The 16,946-nt window shown below is 44.8% G+C and overlaps 1 protein-coding gene across 1 annotated transcript in view; it reads right to left on the bottom strand.

Annotated features, from left to right (window-relative positions):
- The window catches only part of zdhhc13 (zDHHC palmitoyltransferase 13), a 43,100-nt gene extending 42,520 nt beyond the window's left edge, over positions 1–580 (bottom strand). The window contains exon 1 of the mRNA XM_078220993.1: positions 451–580. Coding sequence (XP_078077119.1) covers positions 451–477 — 27 coding nt within the window. The 5' untranslated portion in view covers positions 478–580. The remainder of the gene's footprint in view (positions 1–450) is intronic.
- Between the last annotated feature and the right edge of the window lie 16,366 nt (positions 581–16,946).

Genomic DNA, 16,946 nt, shown 5'->3' with positions numbered 1-16,946 from the left:
TCTCAGTTGCCACCTCCTCCATTTCCCTCTTTCCTCCCCACCTCCCTCCTCATTTCCCAGAACTCCCGCCGCCCCCCCCGAGGCTGACCCCACTCTCCCCCATAATCCCCATCCCTCCCAAAATAACATCCTCCCAACCCAAACCAGCTGGAATCCATCTCTGTCCACAATCCTCCCCAATCCCTCCTCCTCTCCACAAAGCCCCAATCCCCCTCACAACTCCCCCAATCCCACCCACAATCGCCCTACCCCCCATTCCCCTCCCCCCATTCCCCTCCCCCCTTAACCCCATTCCCCTCCCCCATAGCCCCGCCCCCCAATCCTTCCCAAAATACACTCCCGCCCCCCCAAACCTCCATCTCCCTCCACAATCCTCCCCAAATCCCCCTCGCTCCCCAATACCCCGCCCCCCGCTGTTCCTGTCCCTCCCACCTCCTTTGGGGTGGTTACCTCAGGGTCACTCTCCGGCCACTCCATCCCGCTGCCGCCCCCGCGCCTACTTGCCGCCCCTCGCACTCTGTTTGCCGGTTGCCATCATCCTCACAGCGCCGCTCCGCACGCACGTCGGCACGCATTCCCCTTACGTCATCGCGTACCCTCTACGTCCCCCACTCTCTACCCCCCTGCGTCAACGCGTACCCCTACGTGACACACGTCCGCGCCACTACGTCATGGAGCTTGGATCCAAGCCTGTCGCAGCGACGCAGCTGGCTGACTGAGGTGCGGCCCCGGAACATGTATCATTGATATCAGAGCATGCGCACTGCTTGTTAGCTGAGGAGCGGCCCCGGAACATGGATCAATGATAAAAGCAAAACACAACAGATGCTGGAATCTGAAGCAAACATGGAGCAATGATATCGGAGCATGCGCATTGCTCCTTGGTTGTGGAAGGCCTTAGAACATGCATCATTGAAATCGGAGCATGCGCAGTGCTGATTGGCTGAGGGGCGGCCCCGGAACATGCATCATTGAAATCGGAGCATGCGCAGTGGTGGTGCAGCATCCTTTATGCCAGTGGTTCCCAAAGGGTTCCCAAAGGGAACCACTGGCACAGCGCACCCCACTGGTGCGGTGAGAGAGGATGGCAAGTGTGGCGGGAAGATTCAAGGACAATCAAAGAAACATTTAAACATGGATAGATATTTTTCCAAAGTGAGAGCAAGAGCATCAAGTGATGCTGAGGACAATCCAAGTCCACGTTGTGATCCAGAATCGCCGTTCGAACAGAGTGCTGACGAAGAGTCATTTAATTCTACACCAGTAGCAGGCCCAAGCAAACCTCCTAAAAAAGAAAGTTTGTCGACAATATATGGATAGCTATCTGAGTCTCGGTTTCACATGGACTGGAGATGAAAATGTACCTCGGCCTATGCGTTTGATCTGTGGTGAGAAGCTTCCCAATTCCAATATGGTCTCAAGTAAGATGAAAACACATCTGTTGTCAAAACGTGGAAATCTGGCAAACAAGGATGTTCAATATTTTGAAAGGCTTTTGGAACAGCAGAAATGCCAACGATCACATTTCGAAAAACGAATGACAGTCTTAGATAAGATGCAGATTGTATCTTACCAAGTGGCTGAATTGATTGCTCAACAGACAAAACCACATACAATAGCTGAAAAATTGATTCAGCCTGCCTGCAGCTTGATTGTGAAAACTTTGTTTGGTGATGATGCTGAGCGAGAAGTTATGGAAATTCCTTTGTCTGATAATACAATTCGCAGAAGAATAGTTGATATGTCAGCTATTATTGAGAAGCGTGTTTCCAAAAGTATGAAGAATTCTAAATTTGCCATTCAAGTTGATGAATCGACCGACATTAGTGGAAAAGCACAATTGCTTGCCTATATCAGATTCATTCACAATGACGAAATAATCACACAGTTTCTATTTTGCAAGGAACTTGAAAAACATACCAGAGGACAAGATATTTTCCAAACCTTGTCTGAGTATTTGGAAAAAGTTGAGATTTCATGGGATTCTTGTATTGGAATTTGTACGGATGGAGTGCCATGTATGATAGGGAATGTGAGGGGCTTGGCGGCACTCATCAAACAGAAAAATCCAGATGTAATATCAACTCACTGTTTTTTACACAGAGAGGCATCAATCACCAAGACCCTTGTAGCTGATTTGAAGTAGGTTCTAGATCAGACTGTGCGCATTGTCAACTTCATCAAAGCAAAACCACTAAAGGCACGGTTATTTGCTCAACTCTGCAAAGACATGGAATCAAAACATCAATGTCTAATTCTGCACTCAGAGGTTCGCTGGATGTCCTGTGGAAAAGTTTTAAATTGGGTGTTGGAACTGAAGAACGAATTAAAAGAATTTTTGGAACAAGAAGGGAACCCATTGTACCACCAACTGGATGACAATGACTGGTGTGCAAAGCTGGCATATTTGGCCGATATCTTTTCCCGGTCGGGGCGGCACGGTATCTTTTCCCGGTAGGGGCGGCACGGTAGCACAGTGGTTAGCACTGCTGCTTCACAGCTCCAGGAACCTGGGTTCGATTCCCGGCTCGGGTCACTGTCTGTGTGGAGTTTGCACATTCTCCTCATGTCTGCGTGGGTTTCCTTCGGGTGCTCTGGTTTCCTCCCACAGTCCAAAGATGTGCGGGTTAGGTTGATTGGCCATGATAAAAAAATTGCCCCTTAGTTTCCTGAGATGCGTAGGTTAGAGGGATTAGTGAATAAAATATGTAGGGATATGGGGGTAGGGCCTGGGTGGGATTGTGGTCGGTGCAGACTCGATGGGCTGAATGGCCTCTATCTGCACTGTAGGGATTCTATGAATGTGCTCAATGCCAGTATGCAAGGCCGCGATGACAATATCCTCACAACTACAGACAAACTAACTGCATTCAAAAAAAAGCTTCAGCTCTGGCTCGGAAGAGCGATGCAACATAACCTCGAAATGTTCCCACTGGTAAAAAGTTTTAAAACGAGCAATGAATTGTACAGCCTCATACAGGAACATCTTGCAACACTGGTAGAAAATATTGACCATTACTTCCCATCGTTGTCTACAGAAAAATTCGACTGGGTGAGCGACCCCTTTGTGAATTTCAGCTGTTCAGGTCTGACATCGGATGAGGAGGAGGAAATGGCCTGCATTTTGAGTGATCACACCTTGAAAACGGGAGTATGCCACTGGACTCTTTTTGGATATACAACCAGAAACAGTATCCACGCATCTCTTCAAGAGCATTAGCTATTCTTCTACAGTTCTCCACGACATATTGTTGTGAACAGGGATTTTCAGCTCTGACAAATATCAAAGACCAGAAAAGAGAAAAGAGAAAGGCTTCTTTGTGTTGATGAGGAGATGAGAGTTTCTTTGTCTCAAATTAGACCTAATATAAATGAGATTACCTGACAAAAACAAGCTCACACCTCTCATTGAGTTTGTATACTTACTTAAGGTTACATATGTAAGAGGCTCGTCTATAAGTATATTTTGGGAATGAATCATGTTTTTATGTAGCTGCATTGTTTTATACTTTCTGGATGTCCCATGATCATATTATAAAGTAGTTGTGTTCTATGTTATGAATCAAGCACTGCTAGGAGTTGTTTTTTTTGTTTTTGAATGTATTTCTTATCAATAAAATATTTGGTGTGGCGCAAGCAAATTTTTATTCCGAAAGTGCGACCCAGTGAAAAAAGTTTGGGAACCACTGCTTTATGCCCCCTTCTGTACTGTAGGGATTCTATGATAGCTACTACAAAGGACTCGTGGAGACAGTAATTCTGGTTGAAGACGTACTTCATTGCCTAAGCTTGGACCAAACACAGAGGAGAATCATTTGAGGCAGGCCAAATTATTCTAAATTGTATTACCTTCAGTATTACAATTACACAATTTTCAAAAATCATTTGCCCACCTCCTTGCCCACTCCTACCCGGGCATAGACCAAGCATTATTAGTATAGGTCATTTACCTTGGCCAATAACATTTACTCTCTGATACCATGGGAATACATGCGTTTGTGGACTTCTCACAGCCTCATAGTATTTCTTAGACTCTCTTATCTGCTATAATGTATAGTCCTATTCATTAGAATGTCTGGGAACTGTCTGAAATCCATACTGATAAGAGGGTTTTTCTGCTTCACTCAATAGCTGTATTGTTTTTGAGGAACTTAGCTATATCCCATCATGCCGAGAGAGCATTTAATTAACCAAGGTGTATGCTTTTAATACAGAACATAATATGTTTTCAAAACTACATGTTTAAATTCTCTAGCAGTGGTTATATGTGTTTCTATGCAAACTGTACCATTGTAACTCCAGGTACTTTGTGCTTTTCTCTACTATATTCACTCTAAAATAATCTATTCTGATCTATTAGTCTTTTTAGTCCCAAGTTATCCTAAACCCCTCTGACACTCACGTTTCCAAATTTGCCAGGGAGGGTACAGACCAGCCAAAGTAATCAGAGAGCCAGCCATGATTCATATCGTACAACATGCACATTAGTGGTAAATATAAGTGAGAAACTTCAGTAGTGGATCATGTTGGATCCCGGAATTATTGTTTCTAAGACCAGACCACTTCCATACTAAGTGGATGTGGAGAGATGGATCATTTGCAAGCACATGGACCACTTGAGGAGCAGAGAGATTCTCCAGCAGTCAGTGTTGCCATCAAAAATGTTTCTGAACCTGTAAACACTGAAGTATCTGATCGAACTGCTATGGACATAACTGATGTGCCCTTGGCAACAAAGAGTGATGAACTGTCTGTAACAGCAGAGGTCATTGCAGTCGATGTCAATTCTCAGAAAGCATCTCACAGACAATGGAATTACGCCACTCAACAACGGTCAGGATACCCCCTCAAAAACTTGACTTTAAATTATCCAACTCACATATATAATGTTTACTTTGGGACCAAGTAAATTAGTTAATGAAGATTGTATAAAGAAGTTAAAGGGGGAGGGAGTTGTCCCCTTTCAGGGCAACACAGCACAGTAAGGGTAACCTGGCCTGGGTAACCAATTGGGACACAGTGCTCTCTGATTACTTTGGCTGGTCTGTACCCTCCCTGGCAAATTTGGAAACGTGAGTGTCAGAGGGGTTTAGGATAACTTGGGACTAAAAAGACTAATAGATCAGAATAGATTATTTTAGAGTGAATATAGTAGAGAAAAGCACAAAGTACCTGGAGTTACAATGGTACAGTTTGCATAGAAACACATATAACCACTGCTAGAGAATTTAAACATGTATTTTTGAAATCATATTTTAGGGAATTACCTGGGGAGGCGGGAGGCTGCAAACATGCCACTGCTCTTGAAGTTCACTAAATAAATCCCATTTTGTTCACTCACGAAGTCTCTGAAAGTGAAGAGTGGGTGGGAGGAGGCTTGTATGGAGCATAAACACCAACATGGCCAAGGGGCTGAGTGGCCTGTTTCTGTTCAATAAAGCCTATGGGTGGAATTTTCTAGCCCTGCCCGCTGCCAAAATCGTTCAGTCCCACTGAAGGTCAATGAATGTTTGGCTGGGCTGCTCCTTGCAGATGTCATTTCGAAATCTTATCATTATAGCTGAAGTTGGATTGTACAGGAAAACGATGGGATAAGAATCATTGAATCCCTGCAGTGTAGAAGGAGGCCATTCAGCCCATCAAGTCTGCACCAACAACAATCCCACCCAGGCCCTCACCCCATAACCCCACGCATTTACCTGCTAATCCCTGTAACCAACGCATCCCGGGACTCTTAAGGAGCAATTTAGCATGGCCAATCCACCTAGTCCGCACATCTTTTGCCTGTGGGAGGAAACCGGAGCACTCGCAGGAAACCCACGCAGACACAGGGAGAACGTGCAAACTCCTAAACTGGGATTTAAGGCAAATGAGTCGATGAAATACTGCATGGAAAAAATATATAGGAAGTATTCAAGAAAGCTAGAATCGAAGTGTAGGGGGATAATGAGCCAATGTAAGTCTATGGACAGTGAGAGGTGAAGGTTAACCTGTATTCATGATTCACAACACAAATCTGCATCCATAGCTTGAACACGTGGTCAAATAAAGTTTTACAAGCAGGTTGAGGGTGGAATGGAAGGAGAGAATTTGAAGGGGGATAAAAGAGAAACATTTAAATTCTTTCCTTTTCAACATATGTAAATAGCCCTTAATGCATTGGGCTGAATTTAATGTGGGCAGCGGTGGCCCCAGTGGTAGGCCAGAGAGCTGAGGTCAACTGCCCTATTCCTCTGCTTCTGAAAAGCTCCAGGCTGAGGGGACTGCCCGTCTGCCTTTGTGCAGAGGAATTCCAGACCAAATGCCCTCTGCTGAGCAGCCACAACTCCAATGCAGCAACCCTTACCTAGGCCTCACGGTTGCAGGTCTGGGGCCAACCAATGAACCAATCCTTGGGGAGGTGGGGCGAGAGGTGACCAGCTCACACAGTTGATGATGCCAATCCCGATCAGGCCACTTCCCCATGACTAATCACAGTTCCAGAGGCTTCGTCAACCCATCCATGCTGAGCCTTCTTTTAATTTGCCACCATATTAAACCCAAAGTCCTCCACCACCCAGAAGGACAAGGGGAGCAGGTACATAGGAAAACCTACAAGTCACACATCATGCAGACTGGAGATATAATACCCTTCCTTCATTGTTACTAGGTAAATATCTGGGAATTCCCTACTTAACAGAACTCTGAAAGCACCTGAGGAGAGGGGGACTTAGGAACTGCAGGAGGCGATTGTTCAAGGAGTTTACAATAGTTATCATCATATCTCATTTGTGAGCCTGGGAGAAACTTTACAGTTCAATAAAATATCTGCATAATATAGAACCCCTACAGTGCAGGAGGAGGCAATTCGAGCCTGCGCCAACAACAATCCCACCCAAGCCCTATCCCTATACTCCATGTATTTACTCTGATAATCCACATATGTACCTTGATAATCCCCCTGACACTACGGGTCAATTTAGCATGGCCAATCAACCAAACCCGCACATCTTTGGACTGTGGGAGGAAACCGGAGCACCCAGAGGAAACACACGCAGACACAAAGAGAACATGCAAACTCCACACAGACTGTCACCTGAGGCCGGAATCAAACCCAGGTCACGGGTGCTGTGAGGCAGCAGTGCTAACCACTATGCCAACATGCTGCTTCTGTTTAAAACGGAAATCAAATATTTCCATTTGATTCCAGGCATTAGCATATTTTGAAACCAAAAGAGAAAATGCTGGAACATCTCAGCAGGTCAGGCAGCATCTGTAAGGAGAGAAAAGAACTGACGTTTCGAGTCCAGATGACTCTTTGTCAAAGCTAAAAGGTATAGAAAGTGGGAGCTATTTATACTGTAGGGTGAGGGAATGAAAGATGAATCATAGCCACAGAATCAAAGGGAAAGGCTGCTAATGGCAGTCCATAGAGGAAATAGAAGGTGTGAATGGCCAAACGGCAGAGAAGCTGAAATCAGAGGGTAAACTGTGACAGATGAAGATGTGGGGGGAGATGGGTGGGAGAGAGGTAAAATTGAGAAAAAGGGGGAAAGGGGAAGCAAAGGGGGGAGAAGACATAAGGAAGGGGGGGATTTTGCTTGTTCATTTTTTATTTTAGATGACATTTCTATTTCTCCAAAGCAACTTACTAAATAACACTAGTTTTTTTTAACATTCAAAATTATTCTCAATTCATTTTGTTGTTGGGCTAACAGGTTTCATTTTTTTTCTTTAAAATGTATCTTTCTCCAGAGGAAACTTTTTTTAAATAATGGCAGGCTCTCTTAAAAATGGTGTGGGCATTTCTTTTGGCTTTGCTTAACTTAAAAAAGCTTGTTTGTTTTATACTTGAGATTTATGGGGTTCTGCTTGTTTGCAATAACTCCCAATGGTAAATCACATCAGGTTTTACAGATTTGGCAAGAATTAACACTTTAAATGGTGAATTCAGAAAGTTTATTAACCATTAAAAAGTAACAAGTCAAAAAGATAAAAAGCAAAGTGTCGATTAACAGTAATCAGCAGTAATTAACAGTTAGCGGAGAAAGCTTAACTTTTAATTGTAACAATTTTAATCAGGCAATTGAGGTGGGCCTTTTAGAACATGAACTCCCTGATTAAGGGCCCAAATTGATGGGCCAATCAAGGAGCCTCTTGCTTTGTACTTAACAAGGAGTGTCAGTTCCTCTGGAACTCCTAGTGTCGACTGCGAACTGAAAGCACTCTGTATGCTGTTGTCAGACTTGTAAATAAAGGGATTTTGGTGGAAGGAACTTATGCCTCTGAGGACTTATTACATTAACAATTGAACAGATTTCTCACCATCCTCCTCAGTCCAGGACTCTGAAAACATGGGTCGCACATTAACCAAGATAGCTTCACAAGACCTTTGTTTTATACAATAAAGATGTTTTAAAAAGTTTGTTTCAAAATGTTTTTAAAAGATGCAAAAAAGTTTGCGGATGACACAAAGATGAGTGGGAAAGTGAATTGTGTGGAGGATGCGGAAAGTCTGCAGAGAGATTTGGATAGGCTATGTGAGTGGGCGAGGATCTGGCAGATGAAGTATAACGTTGACCAGTGTGAGGTTATCCACTTTGGAAGGAATAATAGTAAAATGGACTATTATTTAAATGGTGAAAAATTACAACATGCTACTGTGCAGAGGGACCTGGGGGTCCTTGTGCATGAATCGCAAAAACTCAGTTTGCAGGTGCAGCAGGTGATCAAGAAGGCAAATGGAATGTTGGCCTTTATCGCGAAGGGGATGGAGTATAAAAGCAGGGAGGTCTTGCTGCAATTGTACAAGGTACTGGTGAGGCCGCAATTAGAGTACTGTGTGCAATTTTGGTCCCCTTGTTTGCGAAAGGATATATTGGCCTTGGAGGGAGTACAGAGAAGGTTCACCAGGTTGATACTGGAGATGAGGGGGTTAGCTTATGAGGAGAGATTGAGTAGATTGGGCCTGTACTCGTTGGAGTTTAGAAGGCTGAGGGGAGATCTTATAGAGACATATAAGATAATGAAGGGGTGGGACAGGGTAGAGGCACAGAGATTCTTTCCACTTAGAAAGGAAACAAGAACTAGAGGGCACAGCCTCAAAATAAGGGGGAGTCAGTTTAGAACAGAGTTGAGGAGGAACTTCTTCTCTCAGAGGGTAGTGAATCTCTGGAATTCTCTGCCCATTGAAGCAGTGGAGGCTACCTCGTTAAATATGTTTAAGACACAGGTAGATAGATTTCTGATCAATAAGGGAATTCAGGGTTATGGGGAGCGGGCGGGTAAGTGGAACTAAACCACTATCAGATCAGCCATGATCTTATTGAATGGCAGGGCAGGCTTGAGGGGCTAGATGGTCTACTCCTGCTCCCATTTCTTATGTACTTCTGTAAACTCACCTTAGCCAATTGTTGGGATTCAGATAATTGGTCTGTAATTTGTCAATAATGAACATAGAACATTACAGCGCAGCACAAGCCCTTCAGCCCTCGATGTTGCGCCGACCTGTGAAACCAATCTAGAGCCCATCTAACCTACACTATTCCAATATCATCCATATATTTATCCAATGACCATTTAAATGCCCTTAATGTTGGCGAGTCCACTACTGTTGCAGGCAGGGCATTCCACGCCCTTACTACTCTCTGAGTAAAGAACCTACCTCTGACATCTGTCCTATATCTATCACCCCTCAATTTAAAGCTATGTCCCCTTGTGCTAGCCATCGCCATTCGAGGAAAAAGGACTCTCACTGTCCACCCTATCTAATCCTGTGATCATCTTATATGCCTCTATTAAGTCACCTCTTAACCTTCTTCTCTCTGACAAAAACAGCCTCAAGTCCCTCAGCCTTTCCTCATAAGACCTTCCCATCATACCAGGCAACATCCTGGTATGATGTTACTTCCACATCCTTCCTATAATGCGGTGACCAGGACTGTGCGCAATACTCCAAGTGCGGCCGCACCAGAGTTTTGTACAGCTGCAACATGACCTCATGGCTCCGAAACTCAATCCCTCTACCAATAAACGCTAACACACCGTACGCCTTCTTAACAACCCTATCAACCTGGGTGCCAACTTTCAGGGATCTATGCACATGGACACCGAGATCTCTCTGCTCATCCACACTACCAAGTATCTTACCATTAGCCCAGTACTCTGTATTCCTGTTACTCCTTCCAAAGTGAATCACCTCACACTTTTCCGCATTAAACTCCATTTGCCACCTCTCAGCCCAGCTCTGCAGCTTATCTATGTCCCTCTGTAACCTGCAACATCCTTCCGCTCTGTCCACAACTCCACCGACTTTAGTGTCATCCGCAAATTTACTAACCCACCCTTCTACGCCCTCATCCAGGTCATTTATAAAAATGACAAACAGCAGTGGCCCCAAAACGGATCCTTGCGGTACACCACTAGTAACTGAACTCCAGGATGAACATTTCCCATCAACCACCACCCTCTATCTTCTTACAGCTAGCCAATTTCTGATCCAAACTGCTAAATCACCCTCAATCCCATGCCTCCGTATCTTCTGCAGTAGCCTACCGTGGGGAACCTTATCAAACACTTCACTGAAATCCAAAGAGGTGGATAAGGGTAAAGCAGTTGATGTGGTGTATATACACCACATCAACTGCTTTACCGTTATTCACCTCTTTGGTCACCTTCTCAAAGAACTCAATAAGGTTTAGTGAGGCACGATCTACCCTTCACAAAACCGTGTTGACTATCCCTAATCAAATTATTCCTTTCTAGATGATTATAAATCCTATCTCTTATAATTCTTTCCAAAACTTTGCCCACAACAGAAGTAAGGCTCACTAGTCTATAATTACCAGGGTTGTTTCTACTCCCCTTCGTGAACAAGGGGACAACATTTGCTATCTTATCCTCCAGTCTTCTGGCACTATTCCTGTAGACAATGACGACATAAAGATCAAAGCCAAAGGCTCTGCAATCTCCTCCCTAGCCTCCCAGAGAATCCGAGGATAAATCCCATCCGGCCCAGGGGACTCATCTATTTTCACACTTTCCAGAATTGCTAACACCTCCTCCTTATGAACCTCAATCCCGTCTAGTCTAATAGCCTGTATCTCAGTATTCTCCTCGACAACTGTGTCCTGTGTGAATACTGATGAAAAATATTCATTTAGCGCCTCTTCTATCTCTTCGGACTCCACGCACAACTTCCCACTACTGTCCTTGACTGGCCCTAATCTTATCCTAGTCATTCTTTTATTCCTGACATACCTATAGAAAGCTTTAGGGTTTTCCTTAATCTACCTGCCAAAGACTTCTCGTGTCCCCTCTGGCTCTTCTTAGCTCTCTCTTTAGGTCCTTCCTGGCTAACTTGTAACTCTCAAGCGCCCTAACTGAGCCTTCACATCTCATCTTTACATGAGTCTCCTTCTTCCTCTTCACAAGAGATTCAACTTCTTTAGTAAACCACGGTTCCCTCTCTCGACCACTTCCTCCCTTCCTGACAGGTACATACTTATCAAGGACACGCAGTAGCTGTTCCTTGAACAAGCTCCACATTTCAATTGTGCCCATCCCTTGCAGTTTCCTTCCACATCCTATGCATCCTAAATCTCGCCTAATCGCATCATAATTTCCTTTCCCCCAGCTATAACTCTTGCCCTGCAGTATATACCTATCCCTTTTCATTGCTAAAGTAAACGTAACCGAATTGTGGTCACTATCACCAACGTGTTCACCTACCTCCAAATCTAACACCTGGCCTGGTTCATTACCCAGTACCAAATCCAATGTGGCCTCACCTCTTGTTGGCCTATCTACATACTGTGTCAGGAAACCCTTCTGCACACATTGGACAAAAACTGACCCATCTAAAGTACTCAAACTATAGCCTTTTCCAATCAATATTTGTAAAGTTAAAGTCCCCCATAACAACTACCCTGTTACTTTCGCTCCTATCCAGAATCATCTTTGCAGTCCTTTCCTCTACATCTCTGGAACTTTTCGGAGGCCTATAGAAAACTCCCAACAGGGTGACCTCTCCTTTCCTGTTTCTAACCTCAGCCCATACTACCTCAGTAGACGAGTCCTCATCAAACGTCCTTTCTGCCACCGTAATACTGTCCTTGACTAACAATGCCACACCTCCCCCTCTTTTACCACCTTCCCTGATTTTACTGAAACATCCAAACCCCGGAACCTGCAACAACCATTCCTGTCCCTGCTCTATCCATGTCTCCGAAATGGCCACAACATCGAAGTCCCAGGTACCAACCCATGCTGCAAGTTCACCCACCCTTCTTCCTGATGCTCCTGGCGTTGAAAGACACACTTCAAACCACCTTCCTGCCTGCCTGCACACTCCCGCGATGTTGAAACCTTATCCATGACCTCACTACTCTCAACCTCCTGTACACTGGAGCTACAATTCAGGTTCCCATCCCCCTGCTGAATTAGTTTAAACCCTCCCGAAGAGCATTCGCAAATTTCCCCCCCAGGATATTGGTACCCCTCTGGTTCAGGTGTAGATCATCTTGTTTGTAGAGGTCCCACCTACCCCAGAATGACCCCCAATTATCCAGGTATCTGAATCCCTCCCTCTTGCACCATCCCTGTAGCCACGTGTTCAACTGCTCTCTCTCCCTATTCCTCTCCTCGCTAGCATGTGGCATGGGTAACAAACCAGAGATAACAACTCTGTTTGTTCTAGCTCTAAGCTTCCACCCTAACTCCCTGAATTTCTGCCTTACATCCCCATCCCTTTTCCTACCTATGTCTTTGGTGCCTATGTGGACCACGACTTGGGGCTGGTCCCCCTCCCCCTTAATCCCGAAAACACGATCCGAGACATCACAGACCCTGGCACCTGGGAGGCAACTCACCAACCGCGAGTCTCTCTCGTTCCCACAGAATCTCCTATCTATCCCCCTAACTATGGAGTCCCCAATGACTAATTCTCTACTCCTCTCCCCCCTTCCCTTTTGAGCAACAGGGGCAGACTCTGTGCCAGAGACCTGTACCCCATGGCTTACCCCTGGTAAGTCGTCCCCCCCAACAGTATCCAAAACGGTATACTTGTTATACAGAGGACCGGCCGCAGGGGATCGCTGCATTGACTGCTTCTTACCCCTTCTAACAGTCACCCAAGTATCTTCATTTCTAGGAGTAACTACCTCCCTGTAGCTTTTATCTATAACTGTCTCTGCCTCCTGAATGATCCTGAGTTCATCCAGATCCAGCTCCAGATCCCTGGTTGTGGTCTGAATTCCAATTTCCTGTGCCGGTGCGCCCCCCCCACTCCCCAGTAAATGGAGAGCAGAAGGTTGAAGATGGTGTTCACCAGTTCACCATCACCTTCTGAAATGCAAATTGGCAGTAATGGGGAGGTAGTGGTTTATTGGTATTGTCAGTAGTAATCCAGGGCCCCGTGGTATTGCTCTGGGGACATGGGTATGAATCCCAGCATGGCAGATGGTGACATTTCAATTCAATAAAAATCTGGAATTAAAAGTCTATATGATCACCATAAAATGATTGTCGTAAAAACCCATTTCGTTCACTAATGTCCTTTCGGGAAGGTGCTGGGTCTGGCCTCATGTGAGTCCAGATCTACAGCAATGCAGTTGACTCTGAACTGCCCTCTGAAATGGCCTAGTGAGCCCCTCAGCAGTATCAAACTGCTACAAAGTCAATAGAAAGGAATGAAATCAGACGGACTACCTGGCATCGACCCAGGTACCAGAAATGACAACAGCAAACCCAGCCCTGTCGACCCTGCAAAGTTCTCCTTACTAACATCTGGTGGCCTGTGCCAAAATTGGGAGAGCTGCCACACAGAACAGCCTGACATAGTCACCATCACGGAATGATACCTTACAGATCATGTCCCAGCAGCAGGACAGAACCAACAGAGGTGGCAGCACAGTGGTATCCAATCAGGGGGGGAAGTTTCCCTGAGAGTCTTCAACATCAAATCTGGACCCCATTAAGTCTCATGGCATCATTTTTAACTCAACTTTAAATCAATTACCTCTAGTTATTGACCAGTTCGCAGAAGGAATATTTTTTCCCTATTTACTCAATCAGAACCTTATCACCTTCATCTCTATTCCATCACCCCTGATGACATCAGGTCACACATGAGCAAGGGAACCTCCTGCTGATTACCATGTACCGCTCTCCCCACGCACGGCCTCCCCCCCCCCCGCCCTCCTCAGGTGATGAGGAGATTGTGATAAGATTAATAAATCTCTAAAAGAAAATAAATAATTGAATAAAATAATTAAGTAATTAATTAAAGCTCACAAGTGTGGCAGGACAGGTGATGTGTCAAGGCTGCAGCATGTGGGAGTTCATGGGTACTTGTGTTACCCAGGGCAAGCATGTCTGCAATAAGTGTCTGAGGCTTGAGGAGCTTCAGCTCAAAGTCATTGAGCTGGAGGCTGAGCTGCAGACACTGCATCTAATCAGTGAGGGTAAGAGTTACCTGGATGCTTTGTTTCAGGAGGCAGTCTGTGATGATACTGTGTGTGCTATTTTGATATATTTTATGTTTCTGTAGACTACTTTAAGGGGCAATGATTTGTGACAGTAGTCGATTTGTCTGGGAAACCATGCAGCTCAAGTGCTGAGAATGCAGGATAATAACTGATTTCAGCTAGGAATGTGTTACTTTGCAGAGTTAATGGACATTTTTGTTTATGTGGGTTTGCCTGGGATTTTAGACTAGGTATGCAGAATCATGTGAGTTTTGATTAGGTTGATTGACATGTGATTAATGGGAGGAGCTAAACTTGCAGAAAAGACCAGTTTCATTTTAATTTTAAAATACAAGCGGTTGCTGCCTGGACCTACAAGAAGAAAGAAGTGTCTCTCTGTCTCTCTGAAGAGGCTCCCTGAAAGCTCCAGGACTGTTAATTTAAGTCACAAGCAAGTATGCCTGTATTTTGCTAACTAATTATAAAGAGAGGTTTAAGTCTATAAGGGAAATTTTGCTTGATTGGAACTCATAGTGATAGGTTAGCAGTGAAGAATTCATCTTGTCATGTTTTGTTCCATTATTGAAAGTTAAGCAAATTCATTTGTTATAGTTAAACTGTGTTAAATAAAATTTGTTTTGATAAAAAGTCCATGTTTGTCAATAGAATCGTGTCTGGAGTGAAACATGTTATCCTCACACTAATGCCAAAATAGAAAAATTGTTGGGGTCTAGTCTGGGTTCATAATACACCTTGGGGTTTCTGATCTGGTACTCTAACAGGTCCTTAGGATAAATCCGATGGTTTGGAAAGTGGTCAGGGACAGGCGGGTGCAATTGCAGCTGAGGCAGGTAGGGGTACCCACAGGACAGGAATGTAGGAGTGTCAGCCTCTGTAATTGTCCAGCAGGTTTGAGGTTCTTTCACCTTGTTTGGATGGGAGTGGGGGCTGAAGAGTGGACGAGCTGACTGCCCGTGGCAATATGGTTCAAGAACAGGTCAGAAGCTAGGAATCCTGCACAGAGTAAATCACCACTTGACTCCAAAGCCATATACAAGGCATAAGTCAGGATGATGGAATACCTTCCACTTGCCTAGATGTGTGCATCTCCAACAACACTCAAGTAGTTCAACATCATTGAGGGCAAAGCAAGCCACTTCCACAAACATTCACTCCCTCCACCATTCATGAACAGTGGCAGCCATGTGCACCATCCATAATATGCACTGCACAAACTCACTGAGGCTGTTTAGACTGTACCTTCTAAACCCACAACCATCTAGAAGGACAAGGGCAGCAGGCAAATGGGAACAGCAGCACCTGGAGTTTTCCCTCCAAGCCACTCATCATCCTGGCCTGGAAATATATTGCCATTCCTTCACTGTTGCTGTGAAAAAGTCCTGGAACTCCCTCCCTAACAGCACTGGGGGTGTACCTACACCACATGGACTGCAGGGGTTCAAGAAGGCAACTCACTACTCTGACTCTGTCTACACTTCCCGCTGCCTCAGAAAAGCAGCCAACATAATCAAGGACATACTCTCTTCCACCTTCTTCTGTTGGGAAAAAGATACAAAAGTCTGAGCTCACGTACCAACCAACTCAAGAACAGCTTCTTCTCTGCTGCCATCAGACTTTTGAATGGACCGACCATATATTAATTTGATCTTTCTCTACACCCTAGCTATGACTATAACACTATATTCGGCACCCTCTCCTTTCCTTCTCCATATACGGTATGCCTTGTTTGTATAGGAGGCAAGAAACAATACTTTTCACTGTATATTAATACATGTAACAATAATCAAATCAAATCAAAAATCAATTCCCCACCTTCTCAAGGTCAATTAGGGATGGGCAATAAATCCTAGCCTGAGACACCCACACCCAGTAAATTAATTTTAAAAATATGCTGCAGCAAATCCCACATCCTGAACTTATTAGGTGTTGCAATAAGTACAACTTATTTTGATATCTAGCCATAAAAGGACGGCACGGTGGCACAGTGGTTAGCACTGCTGCCTCACAGTGCTAGGGACCCAGGTTTGATTCCTGGCTTGGGTGACTGTGTGGAGTCTGCACGTTTTCCCCGCGTCTGCTTGGATTTCATCCTGGTGCTCCGATTTCTTCCCACTGCCTGAAAGAAGTGCTGGTTAGATGCATTGGCCAGGCTAAAATTCTCCCTCAGTGAACCCGAACGAGCGTCGGAGTGTGGTGACTAGGGGATTTTCACAGTAAAAGTAAAGTTTATTTATTAGTCACAAGTCAGGCTTACATTAACACTGCAATGAAGTTACTGTGAAATTCCCCCAGTCGCCACAGTCTGGTGTCTGTTTGGGTCAATGCACCTGACCAGCACGTCTTTCAGAATGTGGGAGAAAACTGGAGCACCTGGAGGAAACCCACACAGACACAGGGAGAATGTGCAAACTCCACACAGCTAGTGACCCAAGCCAATTATCGAACCAGGGCCCCTGGCACTGTGAAGCAGCAGTGTTAACC

This window comes from Mustelus asterias, chromosome 9, assembly GCF_964213995.1.
Source record: "Mustelus asterias chromosome 9, sMusAst1.hap1.1, whole genome shotgun sequence".
Classification (NCBI taxonomy): Eukaryota; Metazoa; Chordata; class Chondrichthyes; order Carcharhiniformes; family Triakidae; genus Mustelus; species Mustelus asterias.
Note: the sequence above shows the minus strand (reverse complement) of the source record. Positions and strands in the feature narration are given on the sequence as shown.